The following is a 19282-nucleotide window of genomic DNA, read 5'->3' as shown; positions in this document are numbered from 1 at the left end:
TACAACTGGCAACCAATTTGGACTGAAGATCAATAGAAAGAAAACTAAATTTATGGTGATCAGTAAAAAGAACATTCAACATATCGACCTGAATATTGAAGCCGAACGTATTGAAAGAGTACACCGATTTAAATATCTGGGATATACAGTAAATGATAAGTGGGACCCAGACGTAGAGATTAGGATCCGAATTGAAATAGCAAGATCCAAATTCATAAAAATGAGAAAGCTCTTAAGCAACCGCAACCTAAGCGTTAACCTCCGATGGCGCGCCACAAAATGCTATGTACTCTCTACGCTACTTTACGGAGTAGAAGGGTGGACGTTAACAGCAGCAACTATAAAGAAGTTAGCGGCTCTAGAAATGTGGCTGTATCGACGCATACTGAGAATTCCTTGGACAGACAGAGTGACCAACACAGAGGTATTGAGACGAATGGGTAAAGAGTTGGAATTGTTAACAACTGTTAAAAGGAGGAAAGCGTCATACCTGGGCCATGTGTTCCGTAATGATAAGTACAGTCTGCTACAGCTTATTGTCGAAGGCAAGATTGAAGGTAGAAGAGGTTTGGGCAGGAAGAAGAAATCCTGGCTGAGAAACTTGAGAGAATGGTTTCAAATACCAGAAGCTGCGAACATAATACATGCGGCACAAAACAGAGAAACCTATCGTTTGATGGTCGCCAACCTTCGGTAGAAGACGGCACATAAAGAAGAAGATCTCTCTTTGCCGACGTCTAAATTTTTAACATTTGAAGCTCGCATCAACACGCGCTTCAACCTCGTCGTGGGATTTCTGCTTTAGAATAGGCTCGTTTCTTCTGGTGGTCTAGGATATTCGCAACATTCTCCGCCAGCACAACATTTCAAACGTGTCTATAGTGCGTTTATCAACTTTCTTCAAAGACCAGCATTCAGTTCCATATAGAAAAATGGAGAGAACCATTGTTTTTACAAGCCTAATCTTTGTGTCCATGGTGATGTTGGGGCTTTTCCATACTTTGATGAGCTTTGTCATTCCCCCTTGGCCATGGCTGACCTTCTTTTTATTTATTTCTTACATCCTCCGGAATTGGTTATATGGGTGTCCAGATACACAAATTGATTTTCCACGTCGATGTCATTGATTCTGTCAATGTGTGGCTGGTTGTTATTTCTTGATGATAATTTTTGTTTTTGATTTATTTATGGGCAGCCCGCTTCCAAAGTCACTCGTTCTATTCGTTCTAACAACTCCGTCAATTCTTTCAAGGATTCGGCGAAAAGCGTTGTAGCATCTGCGTACCTTAAGTTGTTGATACAAATAAACATATACTCTCATTAGACGAGCGGCACACCCCAATAAAACGCTTATTTCTCGAGATACTGACCACGGTGTGGTGAATGGCTAATTTTTTGTCATACTTTATGTTTTTGATGGTGCTGAAAACGAAAATTAGGTTTATTTTGAGTTTTATGTGGGAGAACATTGTCAAAATCGCAATTTTAGCTTAAAAAATAAAAAAAGACGTTTTTTGCGTTTAACTCGCTACAACTCTGTTTCATTTTAACATATTTTTCTGAAATTTTCATAGTTAATATTTCTCACCTTTCTGAAGACAATGAGATCTTTGTCAAGCTTTCAGCCTTATCCTAATAAAAGTTATGAATTTTTTAAGTAAAAGATGCTGATTTCTAAATTGCAAAGTTTTATCGTAAAAGTTGAGTGACGAAATTTGAAATTTAGCTTTTTAATCACGTTTATGTTAAGGCCATAGGTACATAATTCGCAAATATTTTACGGCTATCCCTACTTTTTCGAGATGGCTTTCGAATGTTCTTGGATAACTGTTATTTGTATAATTGCAAATTGTTAATTCAGTTAATAAATGTGATAATTTTTTCACTAACTATGTATTCAGTGATTGTAATAATTTATATGTACAACAAAAATTAATACTCAATCGAGAAAAGGGAAAAAGTGTTAAAGTGATTTTTTAATAATATATTGTTACTATGTAACGCTTACAATTTTGAACATCTGTAACAACAAAATACTTGGATCACAGAATATATTATCCTGATGTATTCTCTGCTTGGATCTTCCACAAATAATACACAATAAATAACTTTTTATTAAGTTCACGTCTTAAATCAATTATTTATCAAATACACTATATATCAATATTATTTAATCAACAACTCAAAATATTCCCGATGCCATGTCAAATATTTAAAATTGTCACTGTCTGACTGACAATATGCTGACAATATTCTATTCGACTGAGTGCGTTATAAAACAAAGATAGATTTGCAAAATATTACTACGGACATGGTGTCCCTTTATTTCGAATCCTGAAAAAACAAATAAATAGGTACTTTTAAAAAATTTAAACGCAGAATGAAAACCTAAATTATTACCGAGGGCCGAAAGTCCCTTAGAATAAATAAAAAGTTTATTTTGAACGAGATATTTAAAATTAAAAATCACACTAAATTTTCTCTTAGTGTTTCACTTCTGTAACTTATTAAAATAAACATTATAGAAGTTCTCAGGGACTTTCGGCCCTCACTAATAACGTAATCTTTCATTTTGCGTTTAAATTTTTCAAAAATACTGATTAGTTTTCTCAGAATTCGAAAAAAATTAATCCCCATTTGAATAGCATTGCAGACGAAAATACGTACCCATCCCCTTAAAACATAGAGTACAAAAAGTTTTCTGGAAAGTTTTAGATCAAAATGGTTTATAGAAAAAAAAATGGTACAACTTTTAATATCGACGTCACAAATCCCCAATATAACGCTTATTTTTCGAGATACTGACCACGTGTGGTGAATGGTTATTTTGGTCTTACTTTATGTTTTTCATGATGCTGACAACGAAAATGAAGTTTATTTTGAATTTTAAGTGGCGGAACATTGTCATAATCGCAATTTTACACTAAAAATAAAAACAATTAGGTACATCACGTTTTTCTTAAAATTAAAAGTTACGTTTTTTTTATAAAACATTTTGATCTAAAACTACCAGAAAACTTCTTTGTACTCTATATTTTAACATAAACATGATTAAAAAGCTAAATTTCGAATTTTGTCACTCTTTTACTTTAAAAAATTTATAACTTTTATTTTAATAAAACTGGAGGCTTGCAAGAGGCCCCATAGTCTTCAGAAAGGTGAAAAATATATGCTGTAAAAATTTCAGAAAAAAATATTAAAACCGAATAGAATTATAGCGAGGTAAACGCAGAAAATCGTGATTTCTTTTTTTTTATTTTTAGGGTAAATTGCGATTTTGACCATATTTCCCACTTAAAATTCAAAGTAAACTTCATTTTCGTTTTCAGCACCATCAAAAACATAAAGTATGACCAAAATTAGCCATTCACCACACCGTGGTCAGTTCCTGGTCATTTTGGGGTGCGTGCCGGTCCCCATGCAATTATTGGATATTTAATATCGTTTATACTTTATGCGTTTAAATTTTACTGTCAACATTTGCAGATGTGTATCCAACTATCATGAGATTAAAAATACCTTGACACACTTCTAGTCCGTTATTTATCGGTAAAATATTGCAAAACCTCTAAATTTTAAAGAACCGCTTGGATTGACATGAAATTTGGCATACACATAGCTAACAAGTCAAAGAAAAAAAGTGATATTGTGCCGATATGTGCTTTTGCCCTGGGGGTGGTTTTCACCCCCTCTTGGGGGGTGAAAAAATATTCGTCCAAAGAAAGTCAGGAAATGGATAAACTGGCTAATTTTAAGTAACTTTTGTTCTATAGAGGTTTTTCACTAAGTCATTACTTTTCGAGTTATTTGCCAGTGAATATGTTCATTTTTTCAATAAAAAAAACACGCTTTTAGACGGTTTTTCGCAAATAACTCAAAAAGTAAGTATTTTGTCGAAAAAACATTCTTAGCAAAAATATAGCCTGTAAAAAATTTAAAAAATGGTGTATATATCACGTCTCTACACCTAGTAGAAGCAGAGTTATAGCTAATGAAAAATAGGTTCATATTCGTCAAATTTCAAATGGATTATTTTAACGTGAAATAACCAAAAATGAAGCACATTTTGGGGAAAACTTATTACAACTTATTTAAAGTGTTTAAAAAAGCTTCATTTTTGTTTTATAAAAAAAATTTCTAGCATCAAAATTAAACAAGTTACTCTCAAAATAAAGTTAGTCCCTTTTGGTTTTGGTAAAAAAATCGAGAAAATCACCCCCTAATTAGTATATTAAATGAACTTAATCGTTACGACTTCACAAGTTTCTTGACTCGTGTATATATTGTTTATATGATCTGTTAGTTTCATCGGTTCAAAGTCCTTATTATTGAAAGGGCTGTAGTTAAAAGGGGTTGAACGAGTCACTGATCACGAATGTATGCAAATTTAGAAACACCAAATCTTAATCAATTTTTGTCTAACAGAAAAACAAAAAATACATGATATTCAGAAAAGCAAATCTGACTTTTTTCTGTTTTTCGAGATTTTTGCTATCTCTAACAATTTTTGTTATTAAAAAAAAACATATTTTTCAAAATTTAAATTTTTAAAAATTTTACTTTGAAACCAAATTTTTTCAGAAATAAGCACTTTGAACCGATGAAACTTACAGATCATATATACTAAACACAACATAAGTAAAATAATTTGTGGAGCGGTAACGATTAATTTCATTTAAGTTGCTAATTAGGGGGTGGTTTTCCCGATTTTTTTTGCAAAAACAAAAGGGACCAACTTTATTTTGAGCGTAACTTGCCTAAAGGGCCTAGCCGGGTAAGATGGTGAAAAGTGCCCCCAGCTCGATTTAAATTCCATATAGGCCAATTTTTAGCACATATAGAGGAACTCACTTTCTGAAATTTTTAGCCCCCTAGGTGGTCACGTGACCCCCCTAGAGCCTGATTAGGCTTTTTATGTTTTTATTTTTTATCTCAGGCGCATCAAGAGCTAGCCAAAAACTTTATTAAAAAAAGTTGTAAGTTCCAAAAAGATCTATAAGAAAAAATTTTTTTTAAAATTTTTGGCGGGAAATTCGAATTTTTAGAACAATTTTAAACTTTTAAATGACTCTGAAAAAAAAACTAAGACACTCGTTTTTACGAAAATTAATTATAATGTGTATTTTTGCACAATATTTCACCCTGAATTTTTTCAGACTTTTAAAATTGGTGAAACGTACCTTTAAAAATAAAAAACCGCATTTTTTCAGTTTTTTTTTCGTATTTTGAAACAATTTTGTACATATTTTTCAAAAAAGGTAACACTGTTACTAGAATAGGTAAAAAACTGAAAAATAATTGGGGTTTGCTTAATAAAAATTTTTTGTAAAGCCATCCATTTTCAAAATACAGGGCGTTGAAGAAAACAAAATTTTACACATTTTTTACGATTTTGCTGAAACTACTGGCAACATTGTAATAAAACTTGGCGGAATTTAAGAGCTGGTTATTGTGCATATTTTGACATACAATTAATGATTTGATATTCATCATTGGCTCGCATAGGGGTAATGGTCTAAACTTTTTAAAGAATAAAGATAGTACGCCACTGACATATTTCAAATTAACAATCGTTTTTTAATTTCTCGTTCAATTTGTGACAAAAAATGTATCTTCTTATTTTTTCATACGACGCGCCATTTTTATTCAAAAACTAAAAGATCTTAACCCTTACAAAGTATTCGAACTTCTAGTAGTTTCTACATCTACATACATAATAAACTCATACATCCATTATCAAAATTAATTCGAATACTTTGGAAGCGTTAAGATATTTTATTTTTTGCAGCAAAACAGCGCGTCGTATGAAAAAATGAGAAGATAGATTTTTTATTGCAAATTGAACGAGGAATTCAAAAATGATTGTTAATTTGAAATATGTCAGTGGCGTACTATCTTTTTTTCTTTGAAAAGTTCAGACCATTACCCCTATGCGCGCCAATGATGAATATTAAATCCTTAGTTGTATATCAAAACATGCACAATAACTACCTCTTAAAACCCGCCAAGTTTTATTACAATGTTGCCAGTAGTTTCGGCAAAATCGTAAAAAATATGTAAAATTTTGTTTTCTTCAACGCCCTGTATCTTGAAAATGGATGGCGTTACAAAAAATTTTTATGAAGCAAATCCCAATTATTTTTCAGTTTTTTACCTATTCTAGTGACGGTGTTAAATTTTTTGAAAAATATGTATAAAATTGTATCAAAAAAACGAAAAAAAACCGAAAAAATGCGGTTTTTTATTTTTAAAGGTACGTTTCACCAATTTTAAAAATCTGAAAAAATTCAGGGTGAAAGATTGTGCAAAAATACACATTATAATTAATTTTCGTAAAAACGAGTGTCTTAGTTTTTTTTCAGATTTATTTAAAAGTTTAAAATTGTTCTAAAAATTCGAATTTCCCGCCAAAAAAATAAAAAAATAATTTTTCATATAGATCTTTTTAAAACTTACAACTTTTTTAAATAAAGTTTTTGGCTAGCTCCTAATGCGGCTGAGATAAAAAATAAAAACCTAAAAAGCCTAATTAGGCTCTAGGGGGGTCACGTGACCACCTAGGGGGCTAAAAATTTCAGAAAGTGAGTTCCTCTATATGTGCTAAAAAGTGGCCTATATGGAATTTAGATTGGGTTGGGGGCACTTTTCACCATCTTACCCGGCTAGGCCCTTTAACGCTAGAAACTTTTTGTAAAAACAGAAATAAAGCTTTTTTTAAACACTTTAAAAAAGTTAAAATGGGTTTTCCCCAAAAAGTGCTTAATATTTTGGATATTTCATGTCGAAATATTCTATTTGAAATTTGGTGAATATGAATCTACTTTTCATTGGCTATAACTCTGGTTCTACGAGATCCAGAGACCTAATGCGTACACCATTTTTTTTACTTTTTTATAGGCTATATTTTTGCTAAGAACGTTTTTCGTCAAAATACTTACTTTTTGAGTTATTTGCGAAAAACAATCTAAAAATGTGGTTATTTTGTTGAAAAATGAACATATTCACTCGCAAATAACTCGAAAAGTGTTGACTTGGCGAAAAAGCTCTATAGAACAAAAGTTACTTAAAATTAGTCAGTTTATCCATTTCCGGACTTATTTTGGACATATATTTTTTCACCCCCAAGAGGGGGTGAAAGTCACCCCCAGGGCAAAAGCACATATCGGCACAATATCACTTTTTTTCCTTGACATGTAAGCTATACGTATGCCAAATTTCATGTCAATCCAACCGGTTCTTTAAAATTTAGAGCAAAAACCGTGAAAGAATGGACTATTCCATTAAAAAATATTTCACCAAATTTGTAAAAGTTTTAACATTTGTATTTTGATTTTTCAGAGAGCATTTTGCGCGTATTGTAACGATAGAATCTGGGGATTAGGCAGACAAGGTTTCAAGTGTATCCAGTGTAAACTTCTCGTTCATAAGAAATGCCACAAGGCTGTAAATAAACCTTGCACGAGTGAGCATCAAGAACCAGTAATTCGAGAAGACCACAATGGGGAAGCGCAAGCGAATAATACGCCGATAACCGAGTCCAAGTGGGAGATACGAGAAAAAGATTTTCCGGAACCTCCGCCAGATGTCACTGGTAAGCGTGTTCTCTGTTATAATTGGTGTACATGGTGTCGTATATATTTGCGCCAGCAGGTTTTTGCAGAGGAGCCGTCATTCATTAAATTAATTAAATCAAAACGTGTAAGTTCTCGATGTGAGAATTAGGATTTCGTCAATTAATTAGATACTAGAATATTAATTAGAGCTGCCATTTTGGCATTGATAAAACTCGAAGTTGCCTGTGTCAACCACTATTCTTCATGGTACTGGTGTTTTGCTATATAAAATAAATTTGTTGCAAAAGTTTCTTTGTTCTCCTTCGTGTGCCATGTTGACTTCGTGTGTTGACTATCAAATTCTTCTTCTTTCTAGCATGATCGGGCATGTTAGTAGGCTACTGCGTGTTCATTGCCATCAAGTCTTCCTTCTTCTTCTCTTCTGTCCTCCATTCTCTTTATATGTTTGTTCCAATATCTTCATTTCTGTCTGACCCACCTTCCCATGTCCTGTATTCCACAGTTTTGTTTAATGTCTTCACTTCTTATTCTGTCACGTAGTTTTGCCTTGTATACTTCTTAGTATTCTCACTTCAACTATGCTCATGATTTGTAACGTTCATCCATTCTGTTGATCTGATAAACCATTCCCTTAGGTTTCTAAGCCATGTTCTCTTCGATCTGGCATTATTCTTCCGTTTATGTTGCCTTGTATTATTAAATGAAATATATTATATCATTCTGGGCGATGCATAACAGCCAAAATATTCCAGTTTGCGAATTTTAACTGTTCTGACCACTTCCGCAACTTTTCCCATCCCCAGCAAAACAACCTCATTAAGAACTCTCTCTATCTACCCAACTTACTCGTAAGATTCTCCGATACACCCACATTTCAAAGGATTCCAGCTTTCTATGAAGGGTATCCGTTAAAGTCCAACCTTCTACCTACAGCATATAAAATAATTATAGAACACATACCATCTTCTAACTTATCATCAAACTTATACTGCTTCTACATAAGGTTTTTTTCATCTTAACAAATGCAGCTCTGGCCTTCTCTATATATACTTCTAGTGTTCTAATTTCTCTGCCCATACTTATTTTAATGTCCCAGTTCTCATATAGATTACAACCAAAGAAATTGATACTGTTGGTTGTCTCCAGTTATTCCCCATAATCTGTTATCACTTCTAGTTCTATTGGTATTTTACTGACAACTAGCATCTTTATCTTTATGATGTTCAGCTTCAGTCCATATTCATTATATGTTGCAATCATCGTATTAATCAGGTCAGATCAATTTCCACAATAGAAAGTGTAATGGAAGGAGCAATTTAAGGTACTAGTTAGGAGCAATTATTAGATAGAAAGGGGAACGGCTGGGTAAGATCAAAAACAACAAGTCGATAATATCACAACAAAAATTGCCAAACTGAAATGTAGCTTTGCAGACCACAAAAAGGCCAACGTTTTAATGAAAAGGCCGCACCAACTGTCAACGTTCGGCAGTCTCTGTTGAAGGACATGTAGAGCTACAAGAAACTACGTAAATACAGTTACACCACATTTGAGAAAATATCGAAGGAGCTTCCTCTAAACGATATGTTAAATTAAAAAAACTATAAATTCTTGTAACGTAAAAGATTGTTTAATAACTTCTCTCTTCTTCTGTATGCTACTGTCAAATATTTACTTACAACCATTCTGAGTAGATCTTAAAATTGAAATGTATTAAATAAAATAATGATAAATGTTGTTAATTGATGTATTTTAATCGACTGTATGTTTTTTAGGCGAATCTGTTCCCGTAGAAGACCCCAACAAGCCTGTCGACGATTTAGAACCCGGCTCTCAACGCCAATATTCCCTGAACGATTTCGAACTGATCCGCGTAATCGGCCGCGGCTCCTACGCCAAAGTCCTGATGGTAGAATTGAAAAAGACAAAACGCATATACGCCATGAAGGTGATTAAGAAGGCTCTTGTTACCGACGACGAGGATATCGATTGGGTGCAAACCGAGAAACACGTTTTCGAAACTGCTTCCAATCATCCGTTTCTGGTCGGATTGCATTCGTGCTTTCAAACGCCTTCGAGATTGTTCTTCGTTATTGAGTTCGTTAGGGGTGGTGATTTGATGTTTCATATGCAGAGGCAGAGGAGGTTGCCCGAAGAACATGCGAGGTTAGTATCGTTTATTTTATATGTTCGTACACGTGATTTTAGTATATATGTAGCCGATTCGGTAGAAATACACGGTCTAGCTCATACAGGGTATTTCAGTTGTACAGTGGAATGTAGATAATTAGAGTTTGGAGGGACAAATAAGCAAAACAAACAAATTAAAGATACTTAAAGTAAATATCAAAAAGTCTAGAGGACCTTCTACACAGTATTTGTACAGCGTAGAAAGGTCCTATGTAGCATAACTAGGGCGCTTATTCTTCTTCTTGTAGTGCCTATCCGTTTCGGATGTTGGCGACCATCATGGCAATCTGTACTTTGCACACTGCTGCTCTAAAAAAACTTGTGGTTGTTGTGTTGAACCATGTGCGTAGATTCTTCAGCCAGGAAATCCTTCGCCTTCCTGGTCCTCGTTTTCCCTCCACTTTTTCTTGCAAGATTAGTTGCAGTAGTCCATATCTTTCACTGTTTCTCATGATGTGACCGAGGTATTCGATTTTGGCTGCTTTTATTATGGTTAACAGCTCTTTTTCTTTTTGCATTCTCAGCAAAACACCCTCATTAGTAACGTGGTCGGTATAAGATACCTTCAGGATTCGACGATAAGGACGCTTATTAAAGATAGTAATCTGTAAACAAAATGAACAGGGGCCATTGACTTCATACATCGCCAAACTACCTACTAACTGCCAAAGATATAAAAAAACTATCATCAACATCATCAAACAGAAAAAGAATGTATCTGATACCCTACATCACCAATTGGAAATTTATGCTGATATTTTAAAAAAATAATTCAAAACAACTCTGTGATTTGCCCAATAACTGTTTTGCGCCGCATTTCTAGATATAATTGGAATATTAATAACAAACTACCGTTCTAAAATATAAATTTAAAACAAGCAACAACAATATCAAACATTAGGAACATGTATACAGAGTTGACTAAAAGCTACTGCTTTCTTAATTGGATGGAATTTAAAACAAAATAAAAGATAGTTAGCTCAAAGAGTCAGGAACTAAAGAGGTGCTCAGATGAGGGTAGGGTAAACCCGAAATACGTTTAAGCACATAGTAGATGCCCTATTTTGTAATCAAATCTGAATCATCTTTACTTTCAAAATAAAAGATTTTTGAATCGTTACACAGCCTCCCTCCACGATTTTAACTTGGTCTAAACCACAGTTTGAAATCGAAAAAAAAACTATGCAAAAAAGAAGAGGAAGAGGGCTGGTTCGTTGCAGTCTTATAACACGAAGCTAACAGATAAACGTGGTCCAATAAACGAAAAGGATAAAGCAAAACTTCAGGTTACAACAGTAGCATTTTTTTAGCTTTTGTAACAAACGCCAGTACTATTATAGGGTAGCAAGACAGTACTATTATAGGGTAGCAAGACGGATGTTATAAACAACTACTATAATATCGACTTAACTATCAACTCAAAGCAAACCGAAGCAAATTCAACAAAAGCAAATTTTATGCAAAAAAATTTGTCTTTTTGGTGTTTTCCAAAAGTGTTTCCACCATTAACAAAGTAACTCAAACTCTGATCAAATCAACTATATACAATGGTGCCATTGAGTCTTTCATCCACGATTTACCAAATAATTATCGAAATTTACAATGCAGTGATGCTAAAGAATCTATTTGGACTTACACAAAGACTACATTCTCGAAAATCAAACACTACATTCTCGAAAATTAAACACACAAAATGCCACTGAGTCTTTCGTCCGGGACTTATATAAATCAAACTCAATAAATAACTATAACAGTGTGTCGCCTCAGTTTTTAAAGACTTCGGGACAGGGATTATTTGTTCCAGAGCTCTGGTATTTTATAGTTTTGAAATAGCGTCTCTTATTTCTTGCTCGGTGGGGAATGGTTCGAGCATTTTCAATTGTTCTACATTTCAAAACAGATGCGCGGAAATTAACTTAGTTTCGAATTATTTAAAACAATATCGAATTATAAATGATATTTCAACATATCGACGAATTAGCTTTACAAACATTCGCATTATAGACGGAGAGCTAGAGCCGAAAAATCATCGTCATAAGTAATATGGAGTTTTTCCTGTGAAATGTGTCCATTGTATATTGACAATTATGACCCCTTTCAGGCTGACACCTCAGTGGATACAGGAAGTAGCAATAAGGGATGAAAGGAGAAAACTAGTGCAGTTATTAAAGGTTTTCACCTCCTATTTTGTTAAACCTCCATCGATTTACATGAAAATTGGTGACTAGTTAGAGCATACCTCAAGAAATAAAACTGATTTGGTGCCAACTTGCACTTTTACCCTGGTGCTGAATACCACCCCTTCCTACGGGTGAAAACAATTTTATTAAAAATAACCCCACAAATCGATAGAGGGACAAATTTTAAGAGGATCGGTACGTATTTTCGGCTGCAATGCTATTCAAAAGGGGATTCATTTTTTTCGAATCCTGAGAAAACTAATAAGTATTTTGGAAAAGTTTAGACGCAGAATGAAAGATTACGTTATTAGCGAGGGCCGAAAGTCCCTGAGAACTTCTATAATGTTTATTTAAATAAGTTACAGGGGTGAAAAAGTAAGAGAAAATTTAGTGTGATTTTTAATTTCAAATATCTCATTCAAAATAAACTTTTTATTTATTCTAAGGGACTTTCGGCCCTCGGTAATAATTTAATCTTTCATTCTGCGTTTAAATTTTTCAAAAATATTTATTGGTTTTTTCAGGATTCGAAAAAAATGAACACAATGCAGTGGTAATATTTTCCAAATCTATCTTTGTCTTACAACGCACTCAGCCGAATATAATATTGTCAGCATATATTGTCAGTCAGAAACTGACAATCAGTGACAATTTTAAATATTTGACATTGCATAGGGAATATTTTGAGGTATTGATTACAGTTGAGTCCGCGAGTCTTTACCCGTGCGTCATTAATACCTGGCGAGATAAAACACATACTTTTTATTTAGCATCATTCTCTTCCACGCATGAAATTAATGACAAACCAGCCGCCGCCTGTTATTAAGTAAAGACACATGTTATTTTTATGAACGATTTAGACTCAGTGCAATGAAAAGAGATAGGTACAAAGAAAGACGATTGGGGATGTCTTCACATATTTTAAGTACAATTTCTGACTTTTTGGTTTGTTTACTTTTGTGGCTGTCAGTTTGTTGAATTTTTTGCTGTTATTTTGTCGAATTTTTGCATTTTGAAGTTTTTTATAGTATACAAACAGTTGCTTTCACAACTAATTTTATATTGGAGTTAGAAATTTTGTAATAAGTTTATTTTATTTTACGATACATTTTGACAACGTACAAAGCTAACCTCATTGTTGACAGAGTTGAATGCTTGTGTTTAAGGTTCCGCCAAAGTGAATAAAATAACAAAAAGAAAATATGTTATCGAATTTTTTATAAATTGTTTATTTATTTTTTAATCAATGATAATAAAATAATTTATTAAGCTACTTCAAATGTAGCTGTAATTCTGCACAAAAATTTTAAAGCAAAATTTAAATTTGACATTCTATTTATTTGATAACGTCAAATTTTATACTATAACCCGTGATCGGAATAATATCCACGTGCCGTTGCGTTTAGTAAATTTCCGACTTATTTCGTATGCTTTAAATGATGACGCACGGGTAAAGACTCGCGGACTCAACTGTAAATATTATTGATATATGTGTATTTAATAAATAATTGATTTAAGACGTGAACTTAATAAAAAGTTATTTATTGTGTATTATTTGTGGAAGATCCAAGCAGAGAATACATCAGGATAATATATTCTGTGATCCAAGTATTTTGTTGTTAAAGATGTTCAAAATTGTAAGCGTTCCATAACAATATATTATTAAAAAATCACTTTAACACTTTTCCTCTTTTCTCGATTGAGTATTAGTTTTTGTTGTACAAATAAATTATTACAATCACTGAATACATAGTTAGTGAAAAAATTATCACATTTATTAACTGAATTAATAATTTGCAATTATAAAAATAACAGTTATCCAAGAACATTCAAAAGCCATCTCTTTAAATTAATGATGACATTTTCAAGTAGAATGACATTCTAGTAATGTTTACATATCCATACCAGTGTGCATTTTACTACACGCAATTTGCCGTGTAAAGACAGAAAAAGTAGGGATACACGTAAAATATTTGCGAATTATGTACCCATAGCCTTAAATAAAATTTGTTATATCATGTAACAAAGATTTGTCTATTTAAGAGCATATGCGTGAAGTTACGGATGATAAAAAGAACATATTAATTAATTGTATGTTAGTAAAATATAATTTTTATATTATTTCGATATTTAATTGAATTTTTTCTATCAATATAAACTGAATATGTCCAGAAAATGGGGGTGTCCAATAGTGGGTATGGTCGAAGCGAAGATCGGTGGGATATGTGCATTTTATCAATGAAATTCGATATTTTTAAGGTATTCCAGAAGCCGCTATAGATAAAATGTTTTAAAAACCTATTAATCATTCATAATTACTCGACGGATATTAGTACAGTTAAAATAATGAAGACGATAACCGGACAATAATTATTTAATGAGTGAAATTTAATTTTTTTTTACTTTAATAACAAAAAAAGCAAGCCCACTAGCAGAATCCAATTAAAAATTATTTTGCACATCATATTTGAAACATTATTTGGTTGAACAATCTCATTTTGGTTGGCAAAAAAATATATTAATTTGTTTGGACTAAATTACAGTTGTGTTTATCTTAAAAAGGATATGTTACTATCAACATTCACAGTGTTGCCAAACTGAATTTTGTTATTTTGGGTGTAAATTTTTTCCACGGATCTCCGAGGGTACAATACATTTGACATATTCGAATACACTTTTGCTAAATTTATAATATCGAAATAATATAAAAATAATATTTTAGTAACATACAATTAATTAATATGTTCTTTTTATCATCCGTAACTTCACGCATGTGCTCTTAAACAGACAAATCTTTGATCTTTAATAACTCCAAAAGTATTGATTTATTTTAATAACATGATATAACAAATTTTATTTATAATTTGCCCCTCTATCGATTTGTGGGATTATTTTTAATGAAATAGTTTTCACCCCCGAGAAGGGGTGGTATCCATCCCCAGGGTAAAACTGCAAGTTTGCACCAAACCATTTTTATTTCTTGGGGTATGCTCTAACTAGTCACCAATTTTCATGCAAATCGATGGAGGTTTAACAAAATAGGAGGTGAAAACCTTTAAAGACTACACTAACTTTCCCCTTTCATTCCTTATTGCTACTTCCTGTATCCACTGAGGTGTCAGCCTGAAAGGGGCATAATTATCAATATACAATAGACACATTTCACATGCCAAACTACATATTACTTATGACGATGATTTTTCGGCTCTAGCTCTTAGACTATTATCACATTCCACTTTATACACTTAGCGGCACAATTAACCGCCCACCTTGTATTTCTTTCAATTTGCAGAAATTGTCAATCTTGGACCACATTTTATAAAAGATGCGGTAAAAACTACCTTTTGAGGAAAATAAAATAATAAAATTATTGAAAAAAAAAGTCGTTTGGCAAGGGATGCTTAGCCAAAATCCAATCTTCGAAAAAAATTGAAACAAACATATTTTTTAAAAATTATAGTCTAATTTAAAAAATAAGTAATCATAATGGGTATTGCCTCCTCTTGGATTTAAGACTTCTTGGAGCCGGTTCGGCAATTCATTCATGATATTGTACCACTCCTCTACTGTAGCCGTCTTGAGCTCTCCGAAGGATCTATGAGCTGAACTATGGTACGGGATGCTATTCAGACGGGAGACAGGTTCATACATCCGCAGGCCAGGTCAAAGCCGACATCGATGCACTACAATTCGAGATGACCGCTTCATTGTCAGCAACGTGTTGAGAAATCGCTTTTGCACTGCTCCTGAAACTTTTACACGTCTTTTTCAGGTGAGAAATGTCAGGCAGTCAGTAGTGTTAGTAAACGTACCATTGAAGAAGACTGGCAGAAAAATATTTGAGGGCTTTCCGTCAAGCTCGCTCCTAACAGGTGTTCCACAACACGGTAGAGCTGGAGCTGCTTTTTGCAAGAATATGCTGACTGGACTGTGGCAGAATGGAAGAACATACTGTTCTCAGATGAGAGCAGAATAGCCCTAAGAGGTCCAGATGGACGAGAGCGTGTCTACAGGCATCAAAATGAGAGGTTTGCTCCACGCACTATAACCGGAACAGTGGTTTACCGAGGAAGGTTAATAATGATTTGGGGAGGTATCTCTTACGAAGCTCATAGTGATCTTGTTGTATTCGATAGAGGCAGCGTGAACGCTCAAAGATACGTGGAAGAAGTTATCCAAGACCATGTCATGCCTTTCGCACCGTTCACTGATGAAAACTTTAGATTAATGCATGACAATGCACGTTGCAATACCGCAAGATTCACCCTACCTTAATGAGGTCGGGATTCAAGTTTTACCATAGCCAGCATACAATCCCGATTTTATCATAATTGAACACATTTGGGCCAACCTTAAAAAATGGGTAAGAGCAAGAGTACTAGCTCCTACATCCTTCGAAGAGCTCAAGACGGTTTCGGTAGAGGAGTGGCACAATATCCCTAATCGGATATCCAAGAAGTCCTAAGGGACAGATGCTTAAAACCTATTATTAATCCTCATATATTTTTAAACGCTTTTATTTAGTTCAATAGATTTCGTCAAATTTTTGGATGTTAATTTGACTACCTTTTCTTCCATGCAAATGAATGAAAATTTGCAGACATATGCATTCGCGGGGACAATACACGAATAGACAACAAAAAATTTTTGTTTATGTTTATTAATTGTTTAAATAAAAAAAAAACGATTTTAATGGAAAAAGGCCTAAATTCACTTGTTTTTTACAATGCAGAAACTTGAAACTTCTACGGATTGTAGCTACTGATATAACCTATACATAATTTCACTTTTTACGTTAATTGTTTACGTTATGCGTCATAAATAAACAATAAAGTTTTAAATTTTGAACACTTATATATTTGTTTATACAGTACGATGCAAATGAAAGGAATAAATTCGTTATTTCGTAAAAAGGCGACTTTAAGGAAAAATCCCGAAAGAGGTCGATTTTTATTTTTAAATTACGATATTTTGGCATATATGTCATACTAGTGATCATCCATCTGGGCGCGATGACGTAATCGATGATTTTTTTTTTAAATGAGAATAGGGGACATGCGATAGCTCATTTGAAAGGTCATTCAATTCTTTATTCAGTAATATAAAAATTTATATAATTATTTGTACAGGATGTCCAAAAATAATTTTTTAATTCAATTATTTGACAAAAAAGAAGAATGTATGTAATTTATTATTAAACCATTTTCTTTAGTTCAATCGTTTGTGTCAAATATTTAGACGTTAATTTGACTGCCTTTTCTTCAATGAAAATGAATGAAAATTTGCAGATATATGCATTCACAGGAACAATACAAGAATAGTCAATAATAATTTTTTATGTTTATTAATTGTTTAAATAAAAAAACACGATTTTAATGGAAAATGCTTAAATTCCCTTGTTTTTTACAATGAAGAAACTTGAAAGTTTTAGAGATTGTAGCTAGTTATATGAACTATACATAATTTCACTTTTTACGTTAATTGTTTACATTATGCTTCATAAATAAACAATAGAGATTAAATTTTTTTGCCGATTCCGACTAATTTTCATGTTTGTTAATCATGTTATGTTTTATACATATTATTTTAATAAACATGATATATTTTAATGTTTGAAAACTGTTAGACTAAAAAGTAAAAAATAAAAAAATATAAAAAAACATTTTTAGGAAACGCTTTTCTTTAGTTACGAGTGACTAAAATTAAAAATATTTTAAAAAAATCAACTAAAAAGCAAAAAATAACAAAAATTCAAACACATTCGTTAAAGAAAAGCGTGGGGCGCATCTTCATCGAATAAACGGTTTACGCCCCACGCTTGTCTTTAACGAATGTGTTTGAATTTTTGTTATTTTTTGCTTTTTAGTTGATTTTTTTATAATATTTTTAATTTTAGTCACTCGTAACTAAAGAAAAGCGTTTCCTAAAAATTTTTTTTATATTTTTTTATTTAAATTAGTCTATGATTTTCAAAATTATCTTTGTTTGAATTTTCTTTTAAGATTTTTACAAATTGGATTTTTGCTAAGCATCCCTTTATAAACGACTTTTTTTTTCAAGAATTTTATTGTTTTCTTTTCCTCCAATGTAGTTTTCACAGTATCTTTCATCAAATGTGGTCCAAGATTGACAATTTCTGCAAATTGAAAGACATAACAGGTTGGTGGAATTGTACCTGTGAGTTTATGTAAATAATTTAACCAGTGAATCCTTGGTTAATCAATAATAATTAGGTTATCTTGTTTTATACCTTAAATGACAATATTGTTATATTTTTAGATTCTATGCTGCGGAAATCTCCCTCGCCTTAAACTTCCTCCACTGCAAGGGAATCATCTATAGGGATCTGAAACTAGATAACGTACTATTGGATCACGAGGGTCATATCAAGTTGACTGATTATGGTATGTGTAAAGAAGGTATTAGGCCAGGCGATACTACATCCACGTTCTGCGGTACGCCCAATTACATAGCTCCCGAAATTTTAAGGGGCGAAGACTATGGATTTTCCGTTGATTGGTGGGCTTTAGGTGAGTTTTCCTTTTTTTTATTTATTCGTTTGTAATAAACGAAGTTAGTAGCAATTGACTTCAGTTCTTAAACTTTTTAACCAACGTCATAGATAATAGAATTTAAAATAAGGTGCCAATATCCGAAGAACATTAAGAAAACCAAAGTGATGCCAATCCGAAAAAACCAAAATGTACCTCAACCTCGCACAATAAACTGGCACATTTTAGAACAGGTGGTCAATAGATTTAAATACCTGGGATGTTGGATCGATGGCAACCTAAATCCTGATCTAGAAATAAGATCGAGAATAGAACAGGCCAGCAAATCTTCCGAAAAAAATAAAAAAGAATGTGTGTGTACTTTGTACGCACGTAAGAAGTTATACTTCTATTATAATATAATTTCAACGAAATAAATATACCTACTTAACAGTTACAATACAAAAAATTAACAATAATTACCAAAAATTAACCAAAACTTAACAATGCCAAATATTAAAAAAAAAGAAAAATGTATGAATCGTCCGGGATTTGAACCCGCAATCTCGCTATTTCTCGATCTCTGGTCCAATGCTCTACCAACAAGGCCATCAAGACGTATGCTACTGACGTTTCAGATATACATAATTACACATCACGGTGACAAGTGAAATATAAAAATAGATGTTTTATTATTTTACGCCCAAGGAAGACAAATCCAAAGACACAGAATTATAATAAAAAACCTTTTAAACGACCTTTTTCAAATTAATTACACATCACGGTGACAAGTGAAATATAACAATAGATGTTTTATTATTTTACGCCCAAGGAAGACAAATCCAAA

The 19282-nt window shown here is 32.7% G+C and overlaps 1 protein-coding gene across 2 annotated transcripts in view; it reads left to right on the top strand.

Moving 5' to 3' along the window:
• LOC114331454 (atypical protein kinase C) overlaps positions 1-19282 on the top strand; it is a 235627-nt gene that overhangs the window by 147233 nt on the left and 69112 nt on the right. For both annotated transcript variants that reach the window (XM_050646196.1, XM_050646197.1), the window contains 3 exons: positions 7339-7591; positions 9350-9740; positions 18224-18474. In XM_050646196.1, the coding sequence (XP_050502153.1) occupies positions 7339-7591; positions 9350-9740; positions 18224-18474 (895 nt within the window). The remainder of the gene's footprint in view (positions 1-7338; positions 7592-9349; positions 9741-18223; positions 18475-19282) is intronic.

The sequence above is a fragment of the Diabrotica virgifera genome, chromosome 3 (genome assembly GCF_917563875.1).
Source record: "Diabrotica virgifera virgifera chromosome 3, PGI_DIABVI_V3a".
Classification (NCBI taxonomy): Eukaryota; Metazoa; Arthropoda; class Insecta; order Coleoptera; family Chrysomelidae; genus Diabrotica; species Diabrotica virgifera.
This window is presented reverse-complemented; position numbering and strand designations above follow the sequence as displayed.